The 25,656-nt window shown below is 42.0% G+C and overlaps 3 protein-coding genes across 8 annotated transcripts in view; all 3 read left to right on the top strand.

Annotated features, from left to right (window-relative positions):
- Window positions 1–6,636, top strand: part of LOC109860820 (probable ATP-dependent RNA helicase YTHDC2) — a 42,319-nt gene extending 35,683 nt beyond the window's left edge. The window contains exons 2-9 of one of the 5 annotated variants that reach the window (XM_020440216.1): window positions 981–1,219; window positions 1,845–2,070; window positions 2,174–2,367; window positions 2,605–4,690; window positions 4,761–5,147; window positions 5,235–5,485; window positions 5,830–6,167; window positions 6,259–6,636. In XM_020440216.1, coding sequence (XP_020295805.1) covers window positions 1,865–2,070; window positions 2,174–2,367; window positions 2,605–4,690; window positions 4,761–5,147; window positions 5,235–5,485; window positions 5,830–6,167; window positions 6,259–6,270 — 3,474 coding nt within the window. In that variant the 5' untranslated portion in view covers window positions 981–1,219; window positions 1,845–1,864 and the 3' untranslated portion in view covers window positions 6,271–6,636. The other 4 variants (XM_020440197.1, XM_020440202.1, XM_020440188.1 and 1 more) reach the window with 4 other exon arrangements.
- A 1,757-nt stretch (window positions 6,637–8,393) lies between these two features.
- LOC109860615 (von Willebrand factor A domain-containing protein 8) lies at window positions 8,394–21,802 on the top strand. 2 transcript variants are annotated; one of them, XM_020439853.1, is made up of 19 exons: window positions 8,394–8,819; window positions 8,900–8,980; window positions 9,142–9,551; window positions 9,660–9,824; window positions 15,188–15,340; window positions 15,421–15,651; window positions 15,745–15,954; window positions 16,070–16,230; window positions 16,340–16,622; window positions 16,700–17,401; window positions 17,516–17,902; window positions 18,000–18,151; window positions 18,432–18,855; window positions 18,938–19,692; window positions 19,923–20,233; window positions 20,395–20,646; window positions 20,743–21,137; window positions 21,227–21,465; window positions 21,552–21,802. In XM_020439853.1, the coding sequence occupies exons 1-19, from the start codon at window positions 8,708–8,710 to the stop codon at window positions 21,667–21,669; spliced, it is 5,541 nt and encodes a 1,846-aa protein (XP_020295442.1). In that variant the 5' UTR covers window positions 8,394–8,707; the 3' UTR covers window positions 21,670–21,802. The 2 variants fall into 2 exon arrangements, with proteins under 2 accessions (XP_020295442.1, XP_020295434.1); XM_020439845.1 differs by having other exon boundaries at window positions 15,182–15,340.
- A 3,461-nt stretch (window positions 21,803–25,263) lies between these two features.
- The window catches only part of LOC109861128 (transcription activator MSS11), a 131,717-nt gene continuing 131,324 nt past the window's right edge, over window positions 25,264–25,656 (top strand). The window contains exon 1 of the mRNA XM_020440652.1: window positions 25,264–25,307. The gene's annotated coding sequence lies outside the window, so the exon portion shown is untranslated. The remainder of the gene's footprint in view (window positions 25,308–25,656) is intronic.

Here is a 25,656-nt window from a genome sequence, read left to right as displayed (position 1 = left end):
AATCTCGATTTGTATCTTTCGACAAAAATAGAAGAGAATGAAATACGAGAGAATCTGAGAATATGAGATAACGTCTCTCGAAGTTTCTGTCTCGATATAAACACACAAGAGAGAATAATCCGAAAATATATATAATAAGTACAAAAATCTGCCCCAATAGCACATGTAATCTCTGATAATAATTGTTTTATAATAATCGTATTGCGCATTTGCATGTATTTGTATGTGTGCAATATATTACAATGTGAAATAATTCTGAACATGTAATAACAAAGATATATAAAAAAGAAGAAAACCACGTATTAAAAAAAAATTGACCTTTCGATGACTTTAAACTAATAATTGAAGAAAATCTATATCTCTCAATATCGTATATAAACCGGGCGTTCTGCAGACTTCAAGACAAGAAGCAATTGGCAATTTAAAACAGAGTGATAGTTAAATCCCACTCTATCGTACAGCAAACAAATGATCGATCTAAAGTTGTCAACAGCTGTCAAAAGCTATGTATGTAAGATGGCACAAGATAAAAAAATAAAATCTTAAATTTCACTTATCTGTCAATATAAACTTGTTATTTATATTATTGCATGTCGCGTATAAATAATAAACTTATGTAGAAGACGAACGCGCTTAGTTTCTATATGTCGTTGGCCTGTACGTCAATTTTGTTTTTAATTAAAAATTTGCTTGAAAGAAGAGCTGAGAGCATTTTACATATCCTCGAAGTCCTCGAGTGATGTTCGCGTGTTTTCTAAATATAAAACCATTTCATTTTCACAATACGTCGCCGTGTAGTAGAGATTACCAGCGCCTCCGTCTCCTAAATCGCAGAAAAGTGAGACAGCGATGCTACAACGTGACGAAAAATAAAGACGAAAATTACATTTACAAAAATTATCAACGGCAATAAAGAGACAAAATTAATTACATATTTTACCGCGTGAAAATATCGACTATAGATTCATGTGTTTTTACAGAGTCAAAGAACCAATTCGGAGAAGAAGAAAAAGTCATAATAAATTTGTTTTTTTTCGGCTGCACTATGATTGGCTCGCAAGAGAAATGTGCTGTCCAATCACAGTTTTAGTGCAGCTTCGAGAAACGTGTCGATGTTATCTGTGGAGCAAATATCGAGGGAGATTGCGAATATGCTGCAATTTGCACATAGATGGAGGTGACTCCGATTAACCAATCGCAGGCCAAAATTCTCCAACAAGTACTGTGTATTGTTATTTTTTGTTATAAAATCTGGTAAGATGTTACGGTTCTACTCTATCCTATCCTGCCGTATGTTTCTGAAACATTAAACACATATTATTTTCGAAACAATTGACCGACAATACACTTAAATATTAAGTGCGTATATTTGCAACACTGCCGAGACAAGTACGTCATTGTCATATCGGAGCAAGAATTTATGTTCGACGTATATTAAAAAAACGGTGAGAACGCGAATGTGTTCATGTTCTGTTCTTCTTTTGTTTCGATTTGATCTTTCGTTTCTCAACTTTTCGACCGTTTATGTAACAGCGATCGTCCAGGTTGGATCTTTTTAGAGATTTCAATCTTCTCGAGAGATCCGTTTTTGTTAGTGTGCCGGGTAGAAGTTTATCAAGTACGTGAATGTAGCGATAGTTTACAGTTTTTGCTGTGCAATCGATTTTTTTTACTGATCTTGCAAATGGTTCATATTCGCACGTGAATATAAATGTAGAATATACCAATGTTTTAAATAGTTTTTACTTACAAGTTTTTATAGTCAGATACGTTGTTAATAAAGAAGTATCGCATGTGTAACATCCAGATGATAATCTGTGAAAACATTGATTTGTTGATGACAGGTGATTTGTGAACGTTCATTATGCCGCGTAGAAAACAGCAGCAGCAGCAACAGCAGAAACGCTGTGTAGGCGAGGACACCAGAATTGCAGTTAACTTGACTATAAAAAAGTTGTTGAACGCACCTGATCAAAAAGAGTTGGAGTTTCCATCTTCTTATACAGCAGAGGAGAGAGCATATGTACATGAACTAGCTAGAAAACTTGGCTTGAAATCTAAAAGTCGAGGGTACGAGTAGGATATATAAATCTATTTTTTAGTTGATCAATTTTGAGTGAGAATTTTATTCTGATAATATCTTACATTTGTTTTTTTTTTTGTTTTTTTTTAGCAAAGGTACAAATCGATTTTTGACGGTATATAAAAGAGAAGGTTCAACGATAGTCCAAGCTGATGCTGTGATAAAATTACAAAAAACTTCAAAGCAAAGCATATATAATCTGATGCAAACTTTTCCATTAAATCACAGAGAATGTCAGGACCTGCTTCCTCCAATTGAGAGAGAACGCCCTCTCAGTAATGATGGTATGCAATGAATTTATTTATTGTACATTTGATAAATTTATTTATTAATTGTACAGAAATATATTAATTTTTAATTACTGATTACTTATATTAAGGAAGTTGTGAGATATATGTTTGTTATATTCTCTTGTCAAATATATAGAGATTTTGTTATGTTGCATGAAATGTGTTATATGTGAATTTATTATATTTTAAATATTTAAGTTTATATTGTTGAGAATAATTTTTTTTCTGCAGTAAATACAAATACCAAGGCAATGGGCAGATTGAACAATAGCATACCGCAAGTACCTCAGTTGAAAACAAATGGTGACACTTTACAATATCGCAAGTCTCTGCCAATTTTTAACTCCAGAGAAGAAATTCTTAATGCGCTAAATAATTATCAAGTAGTCATAATTGCGGGTGAAACAGGATGCGGTAAAACCACACAAGTGCCGCAGTACATCTTAGAACACTATCAACAGAAGCATCAACCTTGTAGAATTATTTGTACACAACCCAGGCGCCTATCAGCAGTATCGGTGGCCGAAAGAGTGGCATACGAGAGGGACGAGAAAATTGGTCAGACATTCGGGTATCAAATAAGATTAGAAAGTAGAGTGGCGCCCAAAACTCTTCTGACGTATTGTACAAACGGCGTATTGCTTAGAACATTGATGGGTGGTGATTCCGCTCTAACCACTCTCACACACATCATTGTTGACGAAGTACACGAACGGGACAGATTCTGTGATTTTCTGTTAATAGCATTGAAAGACGCGTTAGTCAAGTATCGATCTCTGAAACTGATACTTATGAGCGCTACAATGGACACCAGTATCTATTCGAAGTATTTTAACAAATGTACCGTCATCAATGTTCCTGGTAGATCATACGAGGTGGACGTATATTTCTTAGAGGATATTTTAAAGAAAACGGGTTACATGACAAAAGAGATGTCACAGAAGAAAAAGAATCTTTTGAAGAAAAAAGAGAAACAAAAGACGCTGGAGACCTGGAAGATGTACAAACCACAGAATCTTACTGGAAATAGCAAGAATGAAAACAGTTTATTGCCTGCTCCGATTTTAGCCCAACAGAATGACCCTATACCTGAAAAAGTCAAGTTGGAATCTTGGCTGATCGAAGAAATGGACAAAAGCATTTTTGACGCTTGGGTAAACGGGAGAGAGGATTACTTTGCCCAACTTTTGCACTTTATATTATCTGAAAATGTCTCAGTGGATTATCAACATTCCGAGACTGGCATAACACCGCTGATGGCCGCCGCCGTCAGAGGCTGCATAAACACGACCGAGCAACTTCTCAATTTAGGCGCGAATCTCAATCTGAGGTCGGCCAACGATTGGACCGCATTAGAATGGGCAAAGAGCAGAAATCAGACCGAATGTGCCGAACTGATCGAGGCTTACATGAAAACTTACGATTGCTCAGTGTCGAACACCGAACTGCAGAATATCACAAGCACGTCACTCTCCGAAGAAGACAAACTCCTGCTCGACATATATCATCGCACATTCAACGACGAGAATATCGATTACAATCTGCTGTTAGAAGTAATATTTTATATTCATTTACAAAAGCCCCCCGGCGCGATTTTAATATTTCTACCGGGATACGACGACATTGTCATAATGAGAGAAAAAATCAATGCGGAGGAAAAAAAGATGAATCAAGGTTTACGTTACAATTTGTACATTCTTCATTCTAACATGCAGACGTGTGATCAGAAAAAAGTGTTCAAGCCCAGTCCGCACGGCGTACGGAAGATCATACTCTCGACCAATATAGCGGAAACCAGCATCACGATCGATGACATTGTGTATGTTATTGATTCGGGAAAAGTTAAGGAAAAAGCTTACGATGCGATATCGGGTGTCTGCACGCTGACTCCCAACTGGATATCGCAAGCGTGCGCGAAGCAGCGGAAAGGTAGAGCAGGCAGATGCAGACGAGGAATTTGTTATCGTCTGTTCTCTTCGGTCCGATACAACAGCATGCAACCTTACCAAACGCCCGAGATTTTGCGGCTGCCGTTGCAAGAATTGTGTTTGTACACGAAACACTTAACATCAGGTAATATGCCTATAGCCGAATTTCTGGACAAAGCTTTGGAGCCGCCGTCTAACATAGTAACTAGAAACGCGGTGCAATTACTGAAGACTATCGACGCGCTAGATCCGTGGGAAGATTTAACTGAATTAGGTACCCATTTACTCGATTTGCCGATTGAACCGAGACTTGGAAAGATGCTGTTGTATGCTGTCGTCTTAAAATGTTTAGATCCTATTTTAACGATCGTTTGCAGTTTAGCGTATAAGTAAGTATATATTTGAACGACACACGCGCATGAATGAGTATGTTACTATGTCACGAACAAATATTTACAGAGATCCTTTTATTATACCGTCCCAACCGTCGCAAAAAAGAGCCCTGACTGCGGTACGAAAGAAATTTGCGACCGGAACTTATTCGGATCACATGGTAGTTCTGCGAGCGTTTCAGGGCTGGCAGAACGCTCGCGCGACCGGTAAAGAGCGTGCTTTCTGCGAAAAGAATTTCATTTCCGCTCCGGTAATGGAGATGGTTGTCGGAATGCGTACGCAACTTCTTGGCCAGTTGCGTGCGTCCGGATTTGTTAGAGCTAAAAGTCCTGGCGATATTCGAGATTTGAATTCGAACTCTGAAAATTGGGCTGTTGTGAAAGCTGCTCTGACCGCAGGATTGTATCCCAATTTGATTCGCGTTGACCGAGATCACATGCAATTACGAACGCAGTATGTATAAATTATTTTGTTTAACGAAATTATTTGATGTGTAAAAACGTGTGTATATATATTGTATATGCACTGTGTTACATAAAGAAAAGAAGTCAAGGTGTTTTTCCATCCGTCCTCGACATTGAGAGATTACCCGAAGTCTCCAAGGATGACTTTCGCGCAAACGCATGCAGCTAATGTGCAATCCTTGCCATGTGAGTGGCTGCTTTATGAGGAGATGAGCCGTACCGGACGTTTCTGTCACGTAAAAGTAGTCACGCTGATTAACCCACTAACTGTGGCTCTGTTTAGTGGACCAGCTAGATTACCAATGGATGTGATTTACGAGGCTGAAGGTAACAAAGTGTCATTCACGCACACATATACGGTATACAATTGTGTGAACACAATTATCAATTAAATACGAAATACGATAAGAACGAACCAATAGCAGGATGTTACGCAATAATTACTAGACTAGTTAAACAACAAACGTTTCGACTTTAATTCAAGTCATTTTCAGTTAACATGATACTTATGACAACAATCATTCCAAAACGGAAAGTCCAGTAATTATTGAATAACATCCTTCTATTAGTTCGCTCTTGCCATATTTCACATTTAATTTTGATTAACCGATACAAATTGAAGATCAACTCTCGTTATATTATTTTACTTACAATTATGCATGTATTTGCAGCTGTACCGGAAAGCGAGTCGGATTCGGAGGTTGATGAATCCCACGAAGGCACTCTTTTTAAACTCGATGATTGGGTGGTATTTAGGCTTGATCCTGAAACGGCTCAACTGTTTCTACATCTGCGACAGAAATGGAACGCTTTATTCCTCAGGCGCATGAAAGCACCGAACAAGGCTATGTCGGCTTTAGACGAGAAAGTTGTTAACACTTTGGTGACTGTGATCACGAATGAGGAGCAAGCGTACGGGCTTCAACAGCCAACCGGCATCGGGCAGAGGCCACGTCCATTGATAGTCGATTATTATCCCGCAAACGTCAGAAGGGACGATTATCCAGAAGTAAGTATATAATGTTTGCTCGATATTTATTAATGTTCATAAATTCCGGTAAATTGTTCAGACGAATTTTAATGTGAATTTATATTTTTAGAGATATTTCTAAAAAGCTAGAGAAAGAAGAACTGTTCCGACTCTTGTTTAAAAAATAATCTGTGTTCTGTGTCGCGATCGTTAATTTTAATGAACATGAATTGCTGTTATTATTTAATTTGTACATGTGTAAGGGATTTTTGCTGTCATTATTTAATTTGTACACGTATAAGGGATTTCTTTAAGTGGATATTTGTGAAACAGTTATTGCAGTTATGTGATGTGTGTGATGTCTCAACCTGTAACACATATACTTGTAGAATGTACAAGTGTGTTTTATCACGTTACACATTCTGATTCCCAATAGATAAACTAACAAAAAGTGAGAGAGAGTGTGATATAATAAATATTAGTGCATAATAATAGTGCATAATAATAATCTCTCCCGGTTGCATTCGTTCTTTTTTACGCTTTAATGTAGCAGCTATACATATATATATATGTATGTATAAGATAGAGAGTATTCTTTTATTATTCTCAACTATATCTTGAAGATAGAAATAAGGGATATATATCATCGTCAAGATCAATGTATATCCGCGATGGGCCAACTCTCTGTCAATGTCGTGACACATATCGTGCGTGAAATTGTCGTTTAATTTTTATGTACAAATTTTACATGCTCCAAGTAGCACCACCGATTCGAAATTATGTAAATAAGCCTTAAATGTACGTATTACGTAAAATATGTGATATGAATTGCACAGTCACTACCGCTGTAACTTTAACTATGTTTAGTATTGTATACTCTTGTAGTAGAATATACACACAAATACAGTAGCTCCTCGGAAGTTTCTATTCTCATATATGTACGTTCGTCTCTCTTGTTCTTTTTTTTTTTCTATTTCTCTAACACGAAAAAAAGAAACAGGTTTGTCGTAAAAAGTGACGGATTTACGATTTTATTTTGGTGACGTACATTGCCACGAAACAAGATCCATTTTGTCATGCCCGCTTCCAATTTCTTCTTGTTTGTCCTTTATTTTTTGTCACATTGATTGGTCGGCGTTCTTTATATTTCATTTCACCGGCCGGGGATAACTTATGGCCTAAAACGTGACAAGAAGGAATTGATCTCTCACATCTAGGCGCGTTTCGATTTCAAAATCTCGTTTCGGAGGAGTTACTGCAATTTGTATAAATTATCGATTTTATTAGAGTAGTCGTATAGAACGCTCAATAATTAAATAACACGTGCTGCGCAATACATTTAAGATTTTTGTGTTTTGCAGTATTCTACTCCTGGAAAATCCTCTGATTATTGTTGAAAAAAAGAAAAAAAAACAGACTGAATTACATAGTGATATTCTTGTATCACGTAAGCGGACTTGTATGTGTACCAACGGGCAAACATTTTATATAGTGATATATATAAGTTTTTTTTTCGTTGAATTTTTGTTTTTCCTTCTGACACATATTATAATGTCAAGTACGGTCAAAATATTAGAAACAGAATGCATTTACCATGACATTTTAGTTTTATATCATGATGAGATCAGTGTTGTTTAATGTAAAACGACGGGACACGCACACACACACACACACCAAGCTAAGAATTGAGAATAAAACATATGAAATTGTAATGTGTCAAACCAAGAGTGTTTATTTACAATCATTAAGAGAATAAAAATATGAACACTATGTCAAAGAAACAATACAGTTCACCGTTCTCGTTTTATTTATACTCGCGACTGATTTGAGACGGACTTTGACTTCCGTTGTGTAAGAGCAATAAAATTTATATGTTTCTCACATGAGATATTTCTCACTCGTGATATATATAAATTTCTTGCGTTATGAAATAAAACAAAGTCCGCTCATAATATGTCAAATATTTGTTCTATTCCACAATACAGTAGTAATCGGAAGAAAATATAGCTGCGTGTGTAATACGTTTTTACTGTGTAATAAGTAAAAAGATTATAAAGTATGTCGTTCTCTCTTTATATGTATATACACTTTAACGAATAATTCTACAAAAATGTTATTTTAATCTAAGAATAGAGGAGAAAAAATATTAGAAGAGAGTAAAATGTATCAAAAAAAAAAAAAAAAAAAAAAATAGATGATTACACAACACGACAACGATGACACGTGTCACGCTAGATCGCGTTATTGTTCGAGCCCCACGTGATCGTGCGGTCGCACGAGAAGTAGCTTTAGTTAGGTTATACCTTCCGATAAAATGACAGTAGTTTGTAATCAAGTAATTAAACTTAGTTGTAATTATTTGTTGTGCTCCTCCTAGCGCACGTTAAAGAATAATAACGCGAATAGAAATTTGATTTGTTGTTAGTCATATCGGTGTTCCAGAAACACTTTGCGGCGATTGTCACTTTTTTTATTCGAAACATTCGCAAGTATATCTACTTGCGCGCGTCGTGTTATTATTGTTATTTATATTGTTATTTATATTTACGGAAAATTAAGACAATCACGTTTTCGTTGAAATGTTATTCGTCCAACGGAATTGTTATCGTCTGTCGACAGTGAATCGAATTTTGGAACGGTCAAATAGATTGTGGCCTAACCTCCTCTCGTTATCTCTGCGATGTAAATCAGGTGAGTCACAGCGGCTAACTTTACCTGATCGTATCGATTTGTTTTTGTCGACATCAAGCGACAGTTCGTCTTCGTTTCAGACAATGTGGTTGTCACTATCGCCGATGTGTCGAAGGAGGTGAAACCAGCAAAACGTCCGGAATACGTTCCAAGAAAATATTGTAAGTGTCGAGATCTTTTGTTTAAATACAGTTTTACAAATAGTGTTTTTTATATATATATATATATATACATACATATGTACAGTATATTGCGTTAGAACAGATTAATAAATTATGTAAACTGTAACATGATTCTCTTTACATGATTCTCTTCGCGACAGTGTTAAACGCTCGCTCTCAAGAAACGCTGAGGCATTTAAAATGGATGCTCCAGAAGGACGTTTTGCATCAGGATATGTTTCTGATGGGTGGTCCGGGTATTCGGAGACGGGAACTCGCGCTCGCATTTCTTGAGCTGACGGGACGAGAATTGGAGTTCATCGCGCTCAGCCGCGATACCACGGAAGCGGATTTGAAGCAGAGGAGAGAAATCAAAAGCGGCACCGCGCACTATCACGATCAGAGCGCGGTAAGAGCCGCGATCGATGGCCGGGTTCTTGTGATCGAGGGTGTAGAGAAGGCTGAGCGAAACGTGCTGCCGGTGTTGAACAATTTGCTGGAAAATCGCGAGATGCATCTAGAAGACGGCAGATTTCTCATCCCAGCGTCCCGCTACGACAAATTGCTGAAGGTACTGAAATTTACCTGCACGATCATGCGAGAGAGGATTTCGCCGTGTAAAGCTCAATTTCGCGGATCTCGTCGCGTGTTTCTGAAACAAGAAGAATTTTATTCGCAGATGCACACGCAGGCGGAGTTGGACGCGTGGCGTCTGGTGCGAGTTAGCGAGGACTTTCTTGTGATAGCACTTGGTCTGCCTTCACCGCGATATCCTGGTCATCCATTAGATCCCCCGCTCAGATCTAGGTTTCAAGCTCGACACATTCCGCCACCGACTTTTGAGGTAAGTACATTGGAAATACGTGACTTTTAAAAGATTAATGGATCGGTCTCTAAGACGCAATCAACCAAATCGATTTTCCGCGCGAAGCGTCGAAATGTTAAACGTCATGCAGAATATATGTACATAGAGAATTTATATCGATATTATCTTACCAACACATATAAAGTGGAATCAACATTTGGCGAAGTCATTAAACAAGTTTCTGATTGTATCTCGCGATAACATTTCATTAAAACTTCGTCACAACGATTTACGATCGTAGGTACCGCGTGATTACTCCGTCTCATTATTAAAATTGCTTGTCTCGACGATGTAATGATTAAAGGACACGAGTTTAATTTATTTCTTCAACTTCACATTGCGTTCTCTTCGCGATCGCTATCAGATGTAACTTCAAGAAGAAAAATTTATATGAAAGAAGAAAGCAACAATTCGATAATAGCAGCGAATTTACAGAAATGTTGTTCCACGTAAGAGACGATCGCGCGCGCGCGCGCGCGCGATATAACTCGTGAAACTTTCGCCTGATTTATGGGGTCGGAAGTGGCATACCATTAGACATGGGGTGCGGAGGTCACACAACCCCTCCGCCGCGGATCCGTCCATCCCTTCCTTCCCTTCGGTGCTCCTCTCGTTCGCATATAAAGGCGGACTCTTGGCTGCGCCATGGTCACAGGCATCGTGCGGCCTCGGATCGCGTGTCCCAAACAGTCGAAACCCTCACGTTCTGTCCTTCTGTACGCCCGCGAGTCGATACTTCGGGATTCGAACGACAAATTTTTACCTGTCAGATTAGAAGAGAACACGCGGAGTCATCGGTTCTCCGAGTTCCCGTCTCCGAGTTCGACAGCGCGATAGTTCCCGATGTTAATTCGATTTTCGTTCTTTTTCTAAGTTTTTTCCTCAACATTTTTCTCGCGAGGAACTGTTGTGACAATGAATTATTATTTTTTATGTTATTAAATAAAAAAAAATTGTAAAGCATTATTTTATTGCATCTTTAAATACATTAAAAATTTAGGAAAAGTTTAATAATATATGAAAAATATTTACTTTATTGTATTAATATTTGTATCAGATATTAAGCTCTCAAGTCTCTTTACAGAAAATACTTTTTTTTTTTTCATTTTACCTTAAAATATCGTTGTGTTTCGAGTAATTGTTGATATTCTTCACGCACCCCTCGTGTGTCGCGTTATGCCGGCTATATGGGCATCATCGGAGAGGCCTCTATTCGTCCGAACAGTCTGGGTAAACGGTATACGTCACGCCGTCCTGTCACCGGACGATCCCGTTGTTAATACGCGATTATGTCAGCGTCCGCGGACATCCACGGAAAAGAGTTTTCCCGCAAAGCATGAACATATCGATACGAGATTGGAGCGCTTGAACAACTGCTTCACAAATCTGCACGTGGTGGTGGAGAAGAACTTGCCGGACAACAAAATCCCGCCGAGAGTCGTGCGCAGACAGTCGGCTCCGCCTTGCTCGAGGATGTGCAACGAGAAGAGCGGAGGTCTGCTGGAGATTTATGTAAACGACATCGACAAACTGGACGCGGATCGCGAGAACTGCGAAGCGTTTGAAAAGGAAGACGCGACGAGCGAAACCTACGACTGTAACAGCAACGTCGATCAGTCGCGCTCGCAGCGAAACGCATTTTCCACGATGACAGAACGCAAACAAGCCGATAGATCACCGGACGCGCAGTGGAATCCTTTGTCTGAAAGGGTGTTGCAGTGGCTGGATCTCTCCGGACGGGCTCAGAACTACGAGTTGGAAATGGAATCGGAAGAGAGTTCGAAAGTCGATGAAGATCGACGATGGAAAGCTGTCAGGCGAAGAAGACATCTCTCGCAGACACGCGAGAGTTCGGTCTACGCGGAAAGGAAGTCGTCGCGCATAGTTGTGCAAAATTACAGGCTGCAGAAGAGCTGCAAGTTGGAGGCACTCGCGAAGGCGGCCGAGGCGAAAGTCGCACAAAAGCGATTATCCAAGATAAAGGACGCGACGACGGGATACGGGGAGCGGAAGGAGGAAAGCGAAGCCAAATCTGCTGAGGAGGAATTGAAGAACGAGGACGAATCTCGGAACGATCTGATGACTGTGTGGTCTCCGCCTGGTCGCTTACAACTGCACATCGTCATGCCGAGCTTCAATTCTGGCGTTGAAAAACGCGCCTCGTCTCTGGAATCTCTCGTCTGTGATTGAATGAACGGTAGATAGATCGACGGGTAAACGCAATAAACGTTTCCGTGTGTCCATCTGCAATTGACATTCCTTGTATTGTCACGTCGTTTGTCACGTTTTGCTTTGTGAACTTTTGCTTCTCGTAGCGTCGAAATAAAAAAAAACTCTGTGTGATATAAAAGTTAACGATGTAAAATAAACAATATTATATGTACTCTTTGAAGTGAAGCGATCATATTATATTACGATTTTGTCAAAAATCTTTGTGTGCCGGGACTTTAAAAAACAATGTGTTCTCGATGCAATATGCATTTTCGACGAATTTATCACGGAGGTGCAAGGTATTTATCGAGTTGATTGAAACAATTCATAAAAACAATTGTAACATTTTTGTTTTTTATATTTCTCTAAAAAAATATATTAATATATTTAACATTTATTTATTTAAAGAAATATATTAATATATTACTTCCTTTGTTATTTTATTGTGTGCAAGTTTATTATAAAAAAACATATATGAGATTGCATGCGAAGTACAACATCCAAGAAAATCTGACATTCTTTGTGTCACTTTGAGATACATCTCGACATTTTGCATAGATAGCACTTTCGTCTCTCGAGTTAATCCCAAAGTCGTTCTTTTGTAAATCCGTTGTGCGCGCCGAGAGAATTGGAGTCGACGGAGACGTCGCGCGTTTGTTTTACGTTGGTCGGGAAACTGAATAGAACTCAGTTAATAATAACGCGGAAAAGATCACTTAAAACTTTAAAATAATTACACGGTATAGAGTATTTAAACCGTTTGCTCATGAAACAAATACTATTCGTCACGAGAAGCGTAATGTATATATATATATGTATATATCATTAGTCTGTGGAAATTGCTGTCACGCGCAGAAAATGAACCACGAGATATACGTGCACGTACTACATATATATATATATATATATATATATACTTTAGAGAAATGTATGAGGAGACAGAAAGTGGAAAGAGACAAAACGTATAAACCAAGTAAACCATCCGCTGATAGAAATTGTCTTTGAAAGTTTCAAAGTAGATTAAAAACGTTTTTTCACAGAATAATCTAATGTCTTTTTAACGTTTCGCTAATTCTGGCTTCTCAAGAGTTTCATGTCGAAAAGTTTTCATTCTGCTACAAAAGACTTTTATTGCACCCCAATTTTTTCTCACAAATGTGAAAATTGATATTTCCTGTGTTTTCAAATTTTTTCTTTTTTTTTTTTCAATTACTAGAGAATTGTTCTCGAAACAATTGTCGACGCAATTATTGATCTATATGTGCAATCAAAAAATCAAAAATGCTTACGCTATAATTTTATACAACGTTGCCCTCTGTCAGTCGTTGTAATGGAAAATGAAAATAACGGAGCGGGGCCTGTGTGTTTGGGAACCGCACAAGACAGCCACATAATATCGCCGGTGTCTATATTGTCAGAACAATAAAACTTGGTGAAGAAATAATAGCGCGCAGACGTCTATTTTCTACACGCGCGGCGGTATCATCGTTTAACAATCAATCATCGCGAATGTCCGCGTGTGATAGTAAAATAGAAGTTTGACTTTGTAACTGAGATGGATGTCTTTCGGAAAAATACTTCCACATACAATTTAAATTTCTCAGTGATTATTAGTAGAGGTATGGATATGTGGGAATATTTAATTTTATGGAACAATGTTTCTGACGCACACTAACAGAGAATTCGTTTGAATATGTCAAAGTTTTATTATATTGTTTTACAATTGTGTAGAGCAGCTCTAAAATGGCAAAAGTACGTCGGTATTAACTTAACAAAAGACTCTTCCTATACGACGTAAGGTATTATGTTATCATATATTTGATCCTCGACGCGGGTGTGCGGCAAACCCCCGCCGGAAATTGCCGGAGGCGGGAAATCGCGTGTCCGCGAAATATAGACGGTTAATACATTGTTAGATCCGCTGACACACGTATAATATCTCTCTCGGAAAAAAAGACTCCTCGCGCGACCTCTTTTTTCACGAGGGGAGGAAGGGAGAGCTCGCGTTTTATATTAAACTCGTATTCAACCGCAACAGAGAGGAAGGAAGTGTCGATTTTCATCAATCCCCAATCTCGAAATTAGCGCGGTGCGTATCGTTGAGTAATCAGGACGTGTGTACGTACGACGGAAGTTCGATATGTTGGCAATAATCGAACGTGGGCTGGAAACGTAACGTGGGTGGGAAACGCGCGCGCTTCGGCAAAATTGATTCTCCATTTCTTCTATTTTCGCGGCGGGATCCCGGGGACGGGAGTCACGAAAACCACATTCCCGCCAACGCCGCAATTACAATTCGCGATCGAGAGCTCGAGATTATAAGCCCCGAGGCAGATTGAAAGTTTTCGATGAAAATTCCGCGGATGGGGTTTGCGGACTATCTCGCGTGTCGAGTGGTAGTTATTCACTCGGGTGCTCGGGTGCGCGGCGGCAATGTTGGAAGGCTCTCGGTGTTAATCACTCTCGGAAAGGAGGACCGCTCCGGTTTCGTACCGGGGGGGGAGAGAATCGCGGTATAACATTCCTCACGTGCGCGCTTCCGCCGCGCTTCCGTGCGCCGAGCTATGTGGGCAATGTCGACTTTCCGAGAAAGAGAGAGAGAGAGAGAGAGAGAAGAGCAAGCGGAAGTAATGGCACTAGATAGCTTCGCGCTCTCTATGCGCTTTGTCGATTTCGAGTAGCTTCAACACGCTGCAGACAGACTGCGTTAAGTAACGCTAAATATATTACGTCCTGCAACACAAGTCTGAACTTTCCCGAGCACGAGAGTTTGGAACTTCCGTTTGATCGGACTGCGCCTTCGAGTGGCGGAATGCTGTTATTAGTTCCCCGAGCGCGCGTGGATATAATCGCGCGTAAATTGAACGCTTATTTAATGACCGTAATCCGAAAATTTAATTCAAAAGTTTCTCCCGTTGAAGTACATAGCATTACCGTATACGCGTTTTAATATGTAAATAATTTATCGAAGATATAATAAGAAATACATATCTTATATCTTTGAGTTTATATAAGAGACAATAATCTGCAAGACGCTTTGGGGCATAAGCGAATAATTAAATTCAAATCTTTAATTAGTTGAGGTTTTAAGATAGGGTTTTAATCTCGAGATTTTATTTTTTAAGGAACAGTTCGAAATTTTGAGAAGTTTAGCGCCGAACGTCGACACCGGGAAATTGTCGCAACTGTTGTCGTGCGCTCACGCATTAGTCACACAGGAAGCTGTCACCGTAGGCTTGCCGGATTTTCCTCTAGACAGTTTGTCGGCGGCGGCTTTAATTCTGGTAAATTTCAGCTCTCAGGATTGATAGAAGCAGATTGGGGTTTTGTCAGTCTTTGACATTAATTTCGCGTGTTTGCTTAGGACAAAAGCCCGGACTTGTCGGTGCTAGACGTCTTCTATAGATTTTATCCGTACAAACTGTTCTTGAGCAAAGAGGGCCAGAGTGCAGTCGAGGATATTCTCGGAACGTTCGACGTTCTGAACAAATCCAAAAAGAAGCGTACTGTCAACAGTAAAATTAACACCACCGAGAAAGCCGGTGATCTTTTAGAAGTCAGCATAGAGCGCGATAACGCGACGACAAATTTTCACGTAAGCGAGAAAAGAACACTTCGTTCGTTTTACGTTTTTTTTTTATTGACGTGTTGACTGTTGTTATCGCATCTGAATTTATGTTGCAAATAGGTTTCTCACGGCGCAAACCAATTGTCGAGCGCGAATAACGATGATTACATAGAGACGAATTATCAGAATAATTTGTTAGCGAGCATGCTGGAGTCACACTTGGCGTCCGATTTCTGTCTGATCGGACCGAAGGGTTGCGGCAAGTCCACCACCGTTCGACGACTCGCCGATTTATTAGGATACGAAGTGGAGCCGATAGTGCTTTATCAGGCAAGTCTCTCGTCAAAAAGAGCTCGTCTGTCTGGCTCGACTCGAAAAAAAAAAAAAAAAAACCACTGCGACAATTCGCGATGTGAAATGACACACGGTTGAAATATTTTCTTAGGATATGACTTCCAGGGACCTGATTCAACAACGGACCACGTCGCTCAACGGCGACACGGTCTGGAGAAATTCACCGCTGGTCGATGCGGCTCTTCACGGCAAGTTAGCCGTGCTAGACGGTATTAATAGGATCCATTCCAGTACCTTGGCTATATTGCACAGGTAATTCCGACTCTCAGCACTTTGTTAGGGATTTCAGCGCAACGTAAGGTGGCTGAACGTAAGGTGGCTTATATTATGTATAACGTAACGCCGCCGCGTTTGCTCGCAGATTAGTTCACGATAGAGAATTGCAGTTGCACGACGGTAAGCGACTCATACGAGCCGATCGTTATGACGAGATAAAGACAGAGTTCAACAGATCCGACGAGGAGATGCTTAATCACGGTGTTCTGCGAATCGACCCGGCTTTCAGATTAATAGCTTTGGCCGAGCCGCCGATTGTCAACAGCTCGTCCGGCCAGTGGCTAAGCTCCGAGTTGCTCAGTTTGTTTCTGTTCCACGAGATGAGGCCGCTCGATAAGCACGAAGAGATCCATATTGTTCGGTCAAAGGTGATCACACATCACAAACAAACGCAATATCTACGTGTTCTCGAGTCGAGATTCTCTCATCGCGTCCTTTGTTGCAGTTCGGAAAACCTAGTCAGGCCTTGTTGAGTATCGTAGAATTGGCTCATATACTGCGCTCGTCCGGCGATCCGACCTTGCAGTCTCTTGCCGGCTCGCTTAGCACCCGGCAACTTTTACGAATAGCCGAACGAATGCAGAGATTTCGATGCGACGACGCTCACGACGCGGTGCAACGCGCGTGTCTGGCGCGTTTCTTGCCGGCGATCGCGAAACAAGCGCTCGAGGATTGTTGTCGTCGTTTGAACATCGTTCCCGCAAATCCCGCGACGACGGACACGGAGATCGAGTGCGTGATTACGGAAGACACCGTGAAGATCGGCAACACCGTGATGGATCGTTATCGCACCGCGGCTCTCAGCAAAGTACCCGATATTTTGTTTTACGACGTGCCGGAGCACGTGACTCTTCTGGAACGATTGCTGCAGGACTTCAGTCTGGGTCAGAATCTACTGTTAATCGGCAATCAAGGCGTGGGCAAGAACAAGATTGTAGACCGGTTGTTGCAGTTGCTGAACCGGCCGCGCGAATACATCCAGCTGCATCGCGACACAACAGTGCAGACACTGACCCTACAGCCGATGGTCAGGGACGGCAGGGTTGTTTACGAGGACTCGCCGCTCGTGCAGGCGGTCAAACTGGGACACGTCCTCGTGGTCGACGAGGCGGACAAAGCGCCCACGCATGTGACGTGCATACTGAAAGTACGTACTCGATATACCGCGCCGAGCCATAACACGCGTGTGTATGTATTATCACACACGCGCACACTCCCCATTGGCCATGAATTCGCGAGACGCACCCCTTGTTATTTTCAGACTCTGGTGGAGTCGGGCGAGATGATTCTGTCGGACGGCAGACGAATCGTTCACCCTCGTACCGGCAACAACGCGCGCAATGCGGCGAACAGCATTCCCATGCATCCGGACTTCAGGATGATAGTGTTGGCGAACAGACCGGGTTTCCCGTTTCTGGGCAACGATTTTTTCGGCGCACTCGGTGATCTGTTCAGCACGCATTCCGTCGACAATCCGAGCACGCAAAGCGAGATTCAGCTGCTGAAACGGTACGGTCCGCGCATAGACGAGCAGACGATACGGAAGCTGGTGAGAGCTTTCGGCGAGCTGAGAAGCATGGCCGATCAAGGTCTAGTTTCTTATCCTTACTCGACTCGCGAAGTGGTTAACATAGTTAAACACTTGGAGGTAAGTTAAAAAACGCAAATTTCAGAACGATATACGTCGTTGACGATGTGTTACGTAGGATTTCTCTTTTTTCTTTTTTTCAATAATAATGTTGTAGAAGTTCCCAAACGAACCGCTAAGTACCGTGGTGCGCAACGTCTTCGATTTCGATCGATACAGCCAGGAAACGTTCGATACGCTGATAACTGTACTACACAAGCACGGAATTCCCGTTGGCGCGAGTTCAACTAATGTCGCCTTAGCTAAGGAGTAAGAAATAATCTCTACTCTTTACATCTTCGTACAAGAGAATTGTACATAACAATTGCTTAGATTCAAATTAGGAAAATATCAACTGACTCGAACAATTGTGTGCAATTTGTTTTGTAAGATTTATAGTACAAAGAATGTGCAAACGTTATGTGTGTGCGTGTGTGCGTGCGTGTGTGTGTGGGTTCTGCGCCTTTATATACGTAACAAATGAGGATACGGGGAGAAAATAAAGATATAAAAAGAGCCGATCAATATTCTTTCCCCTTTTCCATTGCAGAATATCTCTGCCCGCGATGAAGATCTGTGGTAGTTGGAACGTGTCGAGCACGTTCCAAAATATACCCGTTCAAGAAAGATACGTTAAGTTAAAATCGCCGATATTTCCGGCGCAAAACGATCGTACCCTAGATCGAGTAGAGGCCAGATCGGCCTGGTTCACGGAACTGCAGAGTTACTGGACAATACCCATTAGCGAAAACAGCGCGGTGACCGCTTTAGCGGTTTCGAATGCAGGAGATAAGGGAGACGACAGAATACACGTTCTCACGACGAATCCTCTGAGCATATTCAGCATGACGCTGGAATCTGAGCGAGTTCGCGAAACATCGTTACAAGGTTTAATAAGTCCCGTTCGAGGCAATGAACCGTTTTACAACGTCGCAATTGATAACTTCGGTAACGTGTTGGTGCACGAGGAAACAGTAAGTATATAAATATGATCGTTGCTTTATCGCAGCGAGTCGTCAATTTTTTGTCGATATCTTGTGACATTATGTTTTTTAGAGTAATTCTATACTCGTGGTAAACGTAAACGAGGGTTCCGTGCGGGAACTGCAGACGTCATCCTTTTTGGATGCCGCAGGCGATAGAATATCGAGCGTTTTCAGAAGCGGCGGTCCACAGTGGAAGATGAAAACGGAACTGTTGTCGCCGCACAATCTGATTGTTTTGTACACGCTACGCGAGAGCAAAGTCGAGATTATCGATTTAAGTAGCATGAGCGTTTACTCGATGAACTTGCCGTGCAACATCGAGTCGCTCTCGCTCGCGTCCGAAAATAAGTGGCTGATTCAGGACACGTCGAGGAACAAGCACGTTCTCACGAAGTCTTCGAATTCGGATCCGTGTCCCAACGTTCTGCGCGAATTGGACGAGTCCAATAGCACCGATCTGAAGACCGGCAGTGTTTTGAATTGCGGCACAACCAGTCTGCACAAAGAGGAGCTGAGCGAGGCTCTGCAACAGAAGATCGACTCGCCGAACAGACTCTTGGTGACCGACAACACATATGCCGGTATCGCGATCGGTTTTCCCGATTTGGATAGCTCGAACGAACTGCACTTCTGGCCGAGGAAAAGAAGAACGCGCAGCTTCATAACGCCTATCATTACGCAAAACGGTCAAATTATAAGAACAATTTCGCCGAATCAGATACCGGATGAGATTTATCCGAAGGATAAAAAGCACATGGAAATTTCCGGTTACTTGGAAATAGTCGACACGGTAAAGCACAAGCTGCGATACATTCCTGTTCCGGCGTAAGTAAAGTTTACGACCAGCAGTAAATTTATAATTTTTGAATCAAAAATAAAAACATAACAACTTTTACTTTAAACTTTAATGTTTGATATGTTGAAAAAAAAAATAATATCTAGATAATAATATAAAAACATATAAACACGTATGTTTGTTTGTGTGTTAAATTGATTTTGCGTGTATAATTTTGCGCGCGAAAGAATGATCTGGAAAATTTTTCCTTCACGTATAGACCGGTTAACGTCTCGCCATTGACACAATGGCTCTACGCGAAGGACCTTCCGCTTTATGCATCACTTACGTCGAACGAAGGTCTCGTCACAATAGACGCCGGCGGCTGCGTCCGCTTATGGGAGACGTCACTTACGAGTATAGAAAAGTCGTTAGGCGCGTGGCGCAAAATGATAGACGGCGGCGACGAGAAATTGCAGATCACCAAGGAGAGGTATTCGGGGCAGGATGTTAGCGGGCCGAAGCACGGCAAGATTGATAAAAATAATGAACCCCATGTGGGCGGTAATACTTGGGCGGGCGGAACTGGAGGTATAAAAAAAAAAACAAAAACTTGACAATCTCTAATATCTAAAAAGAAATTACGAAAGTTACGCGTCATATTTGTTGTTAGAATATCGTCAAAAAGTAAAATTTTACCATATTATAATTTTTAAGATGTGAAAAATCGTTGTTATGCGAATCATTTTCAGGTAGAGATACGGCGGGTTTAGGTGGAAAAGGTGGACCGTATCGACTTGACGCTGGTCACACGGTGCACCAGCTCAGTGACGAAGAGAAGAATGCGGTGCCGGAACATGTAAAAAAAGCCGCCCGTGAAATGGGCCTTCGCGCGTTCAAGCAGCGGCTCAAGGATATACAGATGAGCGAGTACGATCACAATCTGTACAGCCAATTCAGTGACGCGGTTCGCAATCAGGTGCAGGCTTTGAGAGTCATATTAGGTGAGCGTCTGAATCTGATTTTTTTCTTCCAAGGAAAACGATGTGTTTTTTTTTTTTTTTTTTATCGCGTATTGCACACGTGTGCGTTATTTATAGGTACACTGCAGACTAAGAGCAACGAGCGACAATGGTGCCGGCATCAGACGTCCGGCGAGCTGGACGATACGAAATTAATCGAGGGATTAACGGGCGAGAAAACGATTTACCGGCGCAGAGCGGAGAAAGAGCCGGAAATTGGCGCTCCGCAATTAAAACCGAAGCGATTAAAACTCGTGGCGGACGTGTCCGGCAGCATGTACAGGTTCAATGGCTACGACGGCCGTCTAGATCGCGAGTTGGAGGCGTGCGTTATGGTAATGGAGGCTTTCAGCGGCTACGAGGGAAAGTTTCAGTATGACATCGTTGGCCATTCCGGGGACGACTATCGTATCGTCTTTGTCGATCGCACGCAGCCGCCGACGGACAATAAACGACGGCTGGAAGTAATTAAGGTGGTGGATGTTGATTTTTCTCATGTTCTTGTTTTCCGTGGAAAAGCGCGTATTACGCAATTTAATTACGAGCACGCTAATCTTTGCAGACAATGCACGCTCATTCGCAATTTTGCTTGTCCGGAGATAATACGGTGGAAGCGACGCAACACGCAATTGCGAGTCTCGCGAAAGAAGATTCTGACGAGTCGATTGTAGTTGTGCTCTCGGACGCGAATCTGGAACGTTACGGAATTCCCCCTGAGCGATTCGCAAAAGTATTGATGTCTAACGCCGACGTGAACTCCTACGCTATTTTCATCGGGTCCCTAGGAGACCAAGCAACTAGGTTACCTTACGATACGATTTATTACTATTTTGTTACTCTTGTACATATATATATTTTTTTAATCAATATATTTATTATATTTTCAGATTGATAAAAAAAATGCCTTCCGGTCGTGCCTTTGTGTGTATGGATCTTAAAAATATACCACGAATTCTTCAACAAATATTTGCTGCGTCGGTCTTAAGTACCACGCGATCAAGTTAACGTGAATTGTGATCAAGACAAATTAATTTCACGTATATAGAAGCAAAAGGCAAAAGTTTTAAGTCAGTGAAAAAACAAAGTATTATATTTTTAATATCTTTTTAGAATATGTGCTTTTATTTACACAATTCATTTGCACGTTTTTATATGAATATTGTAAATGTCTATTGTAAATAAAAATTTCTGAGACCTTTCTTACAAATATTTTCGAGAACACACGTAGCTTCAAAGTGAAACGCCGTTGATGATGACTACAACAGTGACTACTACACGCGCATTTGTCATCAATTATCATCTTCTACTATCACTAGAACTTTTCTAGAATTTTTCTCGTCAATCCTAAAAGCAGATATTAATTAGAGAATTCTAAGTTATCCGCACGTATACATATATCTCACGACATGCCGTTGTGAGATCTCGTCGGGAAGTCGACTCTGACCTTTCCAGTCCGGGTAAACGCCCGGATTTGTCCACGCGCGCACAGAGGAAGGAACGTCAGCCGCGGCATCGCACACGGTAGGGTGGCAGTGTGGACCAAGCGACGCATATCTCGACGCCAGGGGAAGAACGGGGGGATGTTTCATCCCCCGGTGAGCCGAGCGCGACCGAGGTCGCGGCGAAGAGGATCGAAGCGGCCGCGCGCGCGCGAGCCGATGATGATGGTGGTGGTGTGGGACGGCCGATTGTCAGTCACACGCCGGTCGTTGAATGGAGCGGGTGTGGAGACGCGTTCAGGGTGCCGGGCGTCGTGCTGCCGCGGCCCGTTGTGGCTGTCCCGTGCAACCGTGTCAGTTGCACGTGGACCAACGCGCGAAGCGTGGCGGCGGTCGTAAGTCTCGCGGCGGCGGTCCCCAGACCATCGTCTGCGGTTGTCAGGTGCAGCCGTGCCCGGTACACCCGGTGCTGATCAGGGTACGTCGTACGCGACCAGCCGCCGGCGCTGCCGCCGCCGCCGTTGCCTCCGCTACGTCCATCAGCTGCGACTGTCCGCCAGACTCGCAACCTTGTCCGCATGCACAACGAGAATCATCCGCGCGGAGAGTCAGAAGGTAAATAAATGCCGCGACGTAATTACGTCGGACATATGTCACGAGGACGACTCATGTGCGTCTCAGGATAAAAGCCAGCTGATTGTGTTGTTGCTGGGGTGGATTCTATATTGGGGTAGGTTGGAGAGACCGCGTTGTTTTACGTAGGTATTATATTCCCGTAGTTCAGAAGAGATGAATTGTACGCTTGTGTGTTCTCGGTCGATAGCACTTGTTGGTCTAATTTCGGTAACAGATCATTAAAAACCTGTCACTGGTACTCGCGCGAATGATGTGACGCGCTGTCTCACGTAGCGTGCGTGATAACAGTAGCTTATTGTCATTGATAACTATATCTCCGAAATTTTGGGTTGCCTCGTTCGATCGATAAGAGTAGAAAATAGCGAGCAACAGTTACGTCCATTCGGACATGCTATCGTACAGGCTGTTTCAAAATGATCATTCTTTCGTTACAAAAATTAGATTTTTAATTATTAACGTATAAGTGGATACAATTGTTAACGAAAGTGGTAGGGCCGCAGTTTTTTTAGAATCGCTTAATTACTTGCCGTTTAATTAATAATGCGGTTGACGATCGATTGCGTGGAGTTTAGCTGCGCATTTTAAAAAATCGTGAGTAAGAGAAACGGTGAGTAAATATGCTGGAGGTGAGAAGTCAACGTACTGTGTTAACACCTGCAATCAGAAGCGGAAGTGAATGCGCGAACAGCAAGCGTAATAAAGCTGTCCTGTCAACTTTTGTTGCATTTTGAGAATGATGCAGCTGCTCATTTATAGAACAAAAAACCGAGGCGTTTATCTTGTCTTGATTTAATATGGGGAAAGTTTCGTGTCGGAGAAGGAGGAGAGGGAGGAGGGTTGCAACGCGGAATGCAACGTTTGAAAGCGTTTTCGTGTCGGAATATAACGGCACGAAGTTCAGTCGGTTTGAGGATCCTCGGGAACGGTAATTCGCGCGGCCTTTTATCTTCACAAGAATGCTGGATATTGATTTATGAAGTGCACCACGCGTGTCATGGCAAATTAAACATGAAGTATCCCGTACACTTATCTCAATTTCTACAGTCGAGCGTGAATCTTTTATAGCTACGCGAATAAATCACAAGGCAACTGTTATCTCGGACTTTATTCATATGTACGTTTCACGTGCGGATTGTCTCTCGTATTTACATTAACGTTGATGTCTTTTCTCTTCTCGTTGAATATGTAATAATTTGTTTTAACAAACATAGAACTCATTGAAATTGAAGATAATTTCCACCAATGTTCCATAAATGGCATAAATTGAAGCATAAATCTCTCTTTATTTTTTTTTTCGAGAGATATAAAAGAACCGCCGAATATTATTAAATCAATATGTAGAATTAAATCAAGTTGGTTTGTGCAACGCGATTATACGACGCTGTTAAAATCAATCACGACATTACAGCCTGCCGTAATGCTAACGATCGCGATTCTTGTTTTTTAGACCGACCTGATTTTTCCTTTTCTTCGTTTTCTTCTCGAACGAAAAAGCCTTTCTATTTTTCGATATCATTGTGCGATAATACGCTAAATAAAGTTTCCAATATTCGATAGAGGATTCTTTCGTTTTCGACTTGGAAACTGTCGGAATATCTCGGGCGAAATATGTCGCGACCGAAATACGCGGAAATAGAAACTCTCCGCCAATACACAGACTTGCATAATTACACTCTTCGCGTATATGTCAATTTGAATCGCATGAAAAATCAATACGGTGCTTCGCTCGAAAGCAGAATTATTTTTTCAATTTATATACTATCTAAAATAAAACACACTAATTGTTTTTTTCAGAAATAAAAACTTTTCATCAATTTTACACCGAGCAACTTTCTTTTTCTTTTATAATTTTTCTTTTATTATCTTAATATTTTTCCATATTCAATTTTATTTTTTGATATTTGATCAAACAGTTAGAACGCTCTTCTTGAATCTACTTTTATTTTTTAATTAACGTACATACACCGTCTGATCCTTGATTGCAGATGCGAATGTACAGATCGTTCCTGCCGACACACGACATGCGCTGCTGCCGGTACCCGCCGTCGAGCGCAATCGTCTTCCTCTCCTGCATCCTCGTCCACGCAGTTGCAGCAGCTGCAGCAGCAGCAGCAGCCGTGCGAGTGCGCCGACGAGAGATTAGGCTGCGCCCACACAGGCGGCGGCGAGGCGCCGTGCGAGTGCGAGTGTGGCGAGGAGGCGAAATCGTGTCCGCACACGGCCGGAACGCGCCGTACGCGTCGCACGTGCACCGACTGCAACTGCAGCGGCGTGGGTGCGACGTCACAGCCCTGCGGCCACAAGCCCCAGCCTGAGGGCCGCATCAAGCGCGTCAAGTGTCGCGTGAGGCGCGCCGGCTGTGCGATGGCTCGTTGCACCGCCGAGCTCGCGATGCTGCACCTGCACTGGGAACTCGCCACCGAATGTGCGCCCTGCAGACCGCGCGCGCTCACGCGACGGCTCTGCCGGAGGCAGCAAAGCGACAACGAGCTCTATCGCAGCAACAGTTTCAAGTTCGAGCGATTCGAGCGTACGAAGGACGAGTGCACCACGCCGCTCCGCAAACAGGTGAGTGGCACACGCTTGCTTCCGTTTTCTGACCGATCATTCATTGCGGACACCGCGATATGTATCTCACCACCGTGAATTTTATGTTATGCAATCACAAATTGGTTTCTTGTTTTACGATACTGATTCGATTTACATTGAGAATACGAGATAAACCAACCGAGAGAGAAAATATGGGAGTGAAATTCTAAGTGAACTCAACATGGTTGTGAATGCCGCGCGGGACGTTGGTTGGGACGGTATGTTGACACGGCAGTTAATTGGTTTTGCGTTTGTATAAAGTGCAATATATGGAGCCGTATGAATAAAGAGCGTATGCAAATAGAATCGATGTAGTTCCTGCATTCTG

Source organism: Pseudomyrmex gracilis, unplaced genomic scaffold, assembly GCF_002006095.1.
Source record: "Pseudomyrmex gracilis isolate BER0280 unplaced genomic scaffold, ASM200609v1 scaffold_8, whole genome shotgun sequence".
NCBI lineage: Eukaryota > Metazoa > Arthropoda > Insecta > Hymenoptera > Formicidae > Pseudomyrmex > Pseudomyrmex gracilis.
The sequence above is the reverse complement of the archived record's forward strand: the minus strand, read 5'-3'. Positions and strand labels throughout refer to the sequence as shown.

Excerpts from the sequence above, each read along its gene's own strand:
- LOC109860615 (XM_020439845.1), top strand. The coding sequence starts at position 8,708 with ATGTTATTCGTCCAACGGAATTGTTATCGTCTGTCGACAGTGAATCGA. Across the intron at positions 9,825-15,181 it reads TTCCGCCACCGACTTTTGAG|GAACAGTTCGAAATTTTGAG; the intron begins GTAAGTACATTG and ends TTATTTTTTAAG. Across the intron at positions 15,341-15,420 it reads CGGCGGCGGCTTTAATTCTG|GACAAAAGCCCGGACTTGTC; the intron begins GTAAATTTCAGC and ends GTGTTTGCTTAG.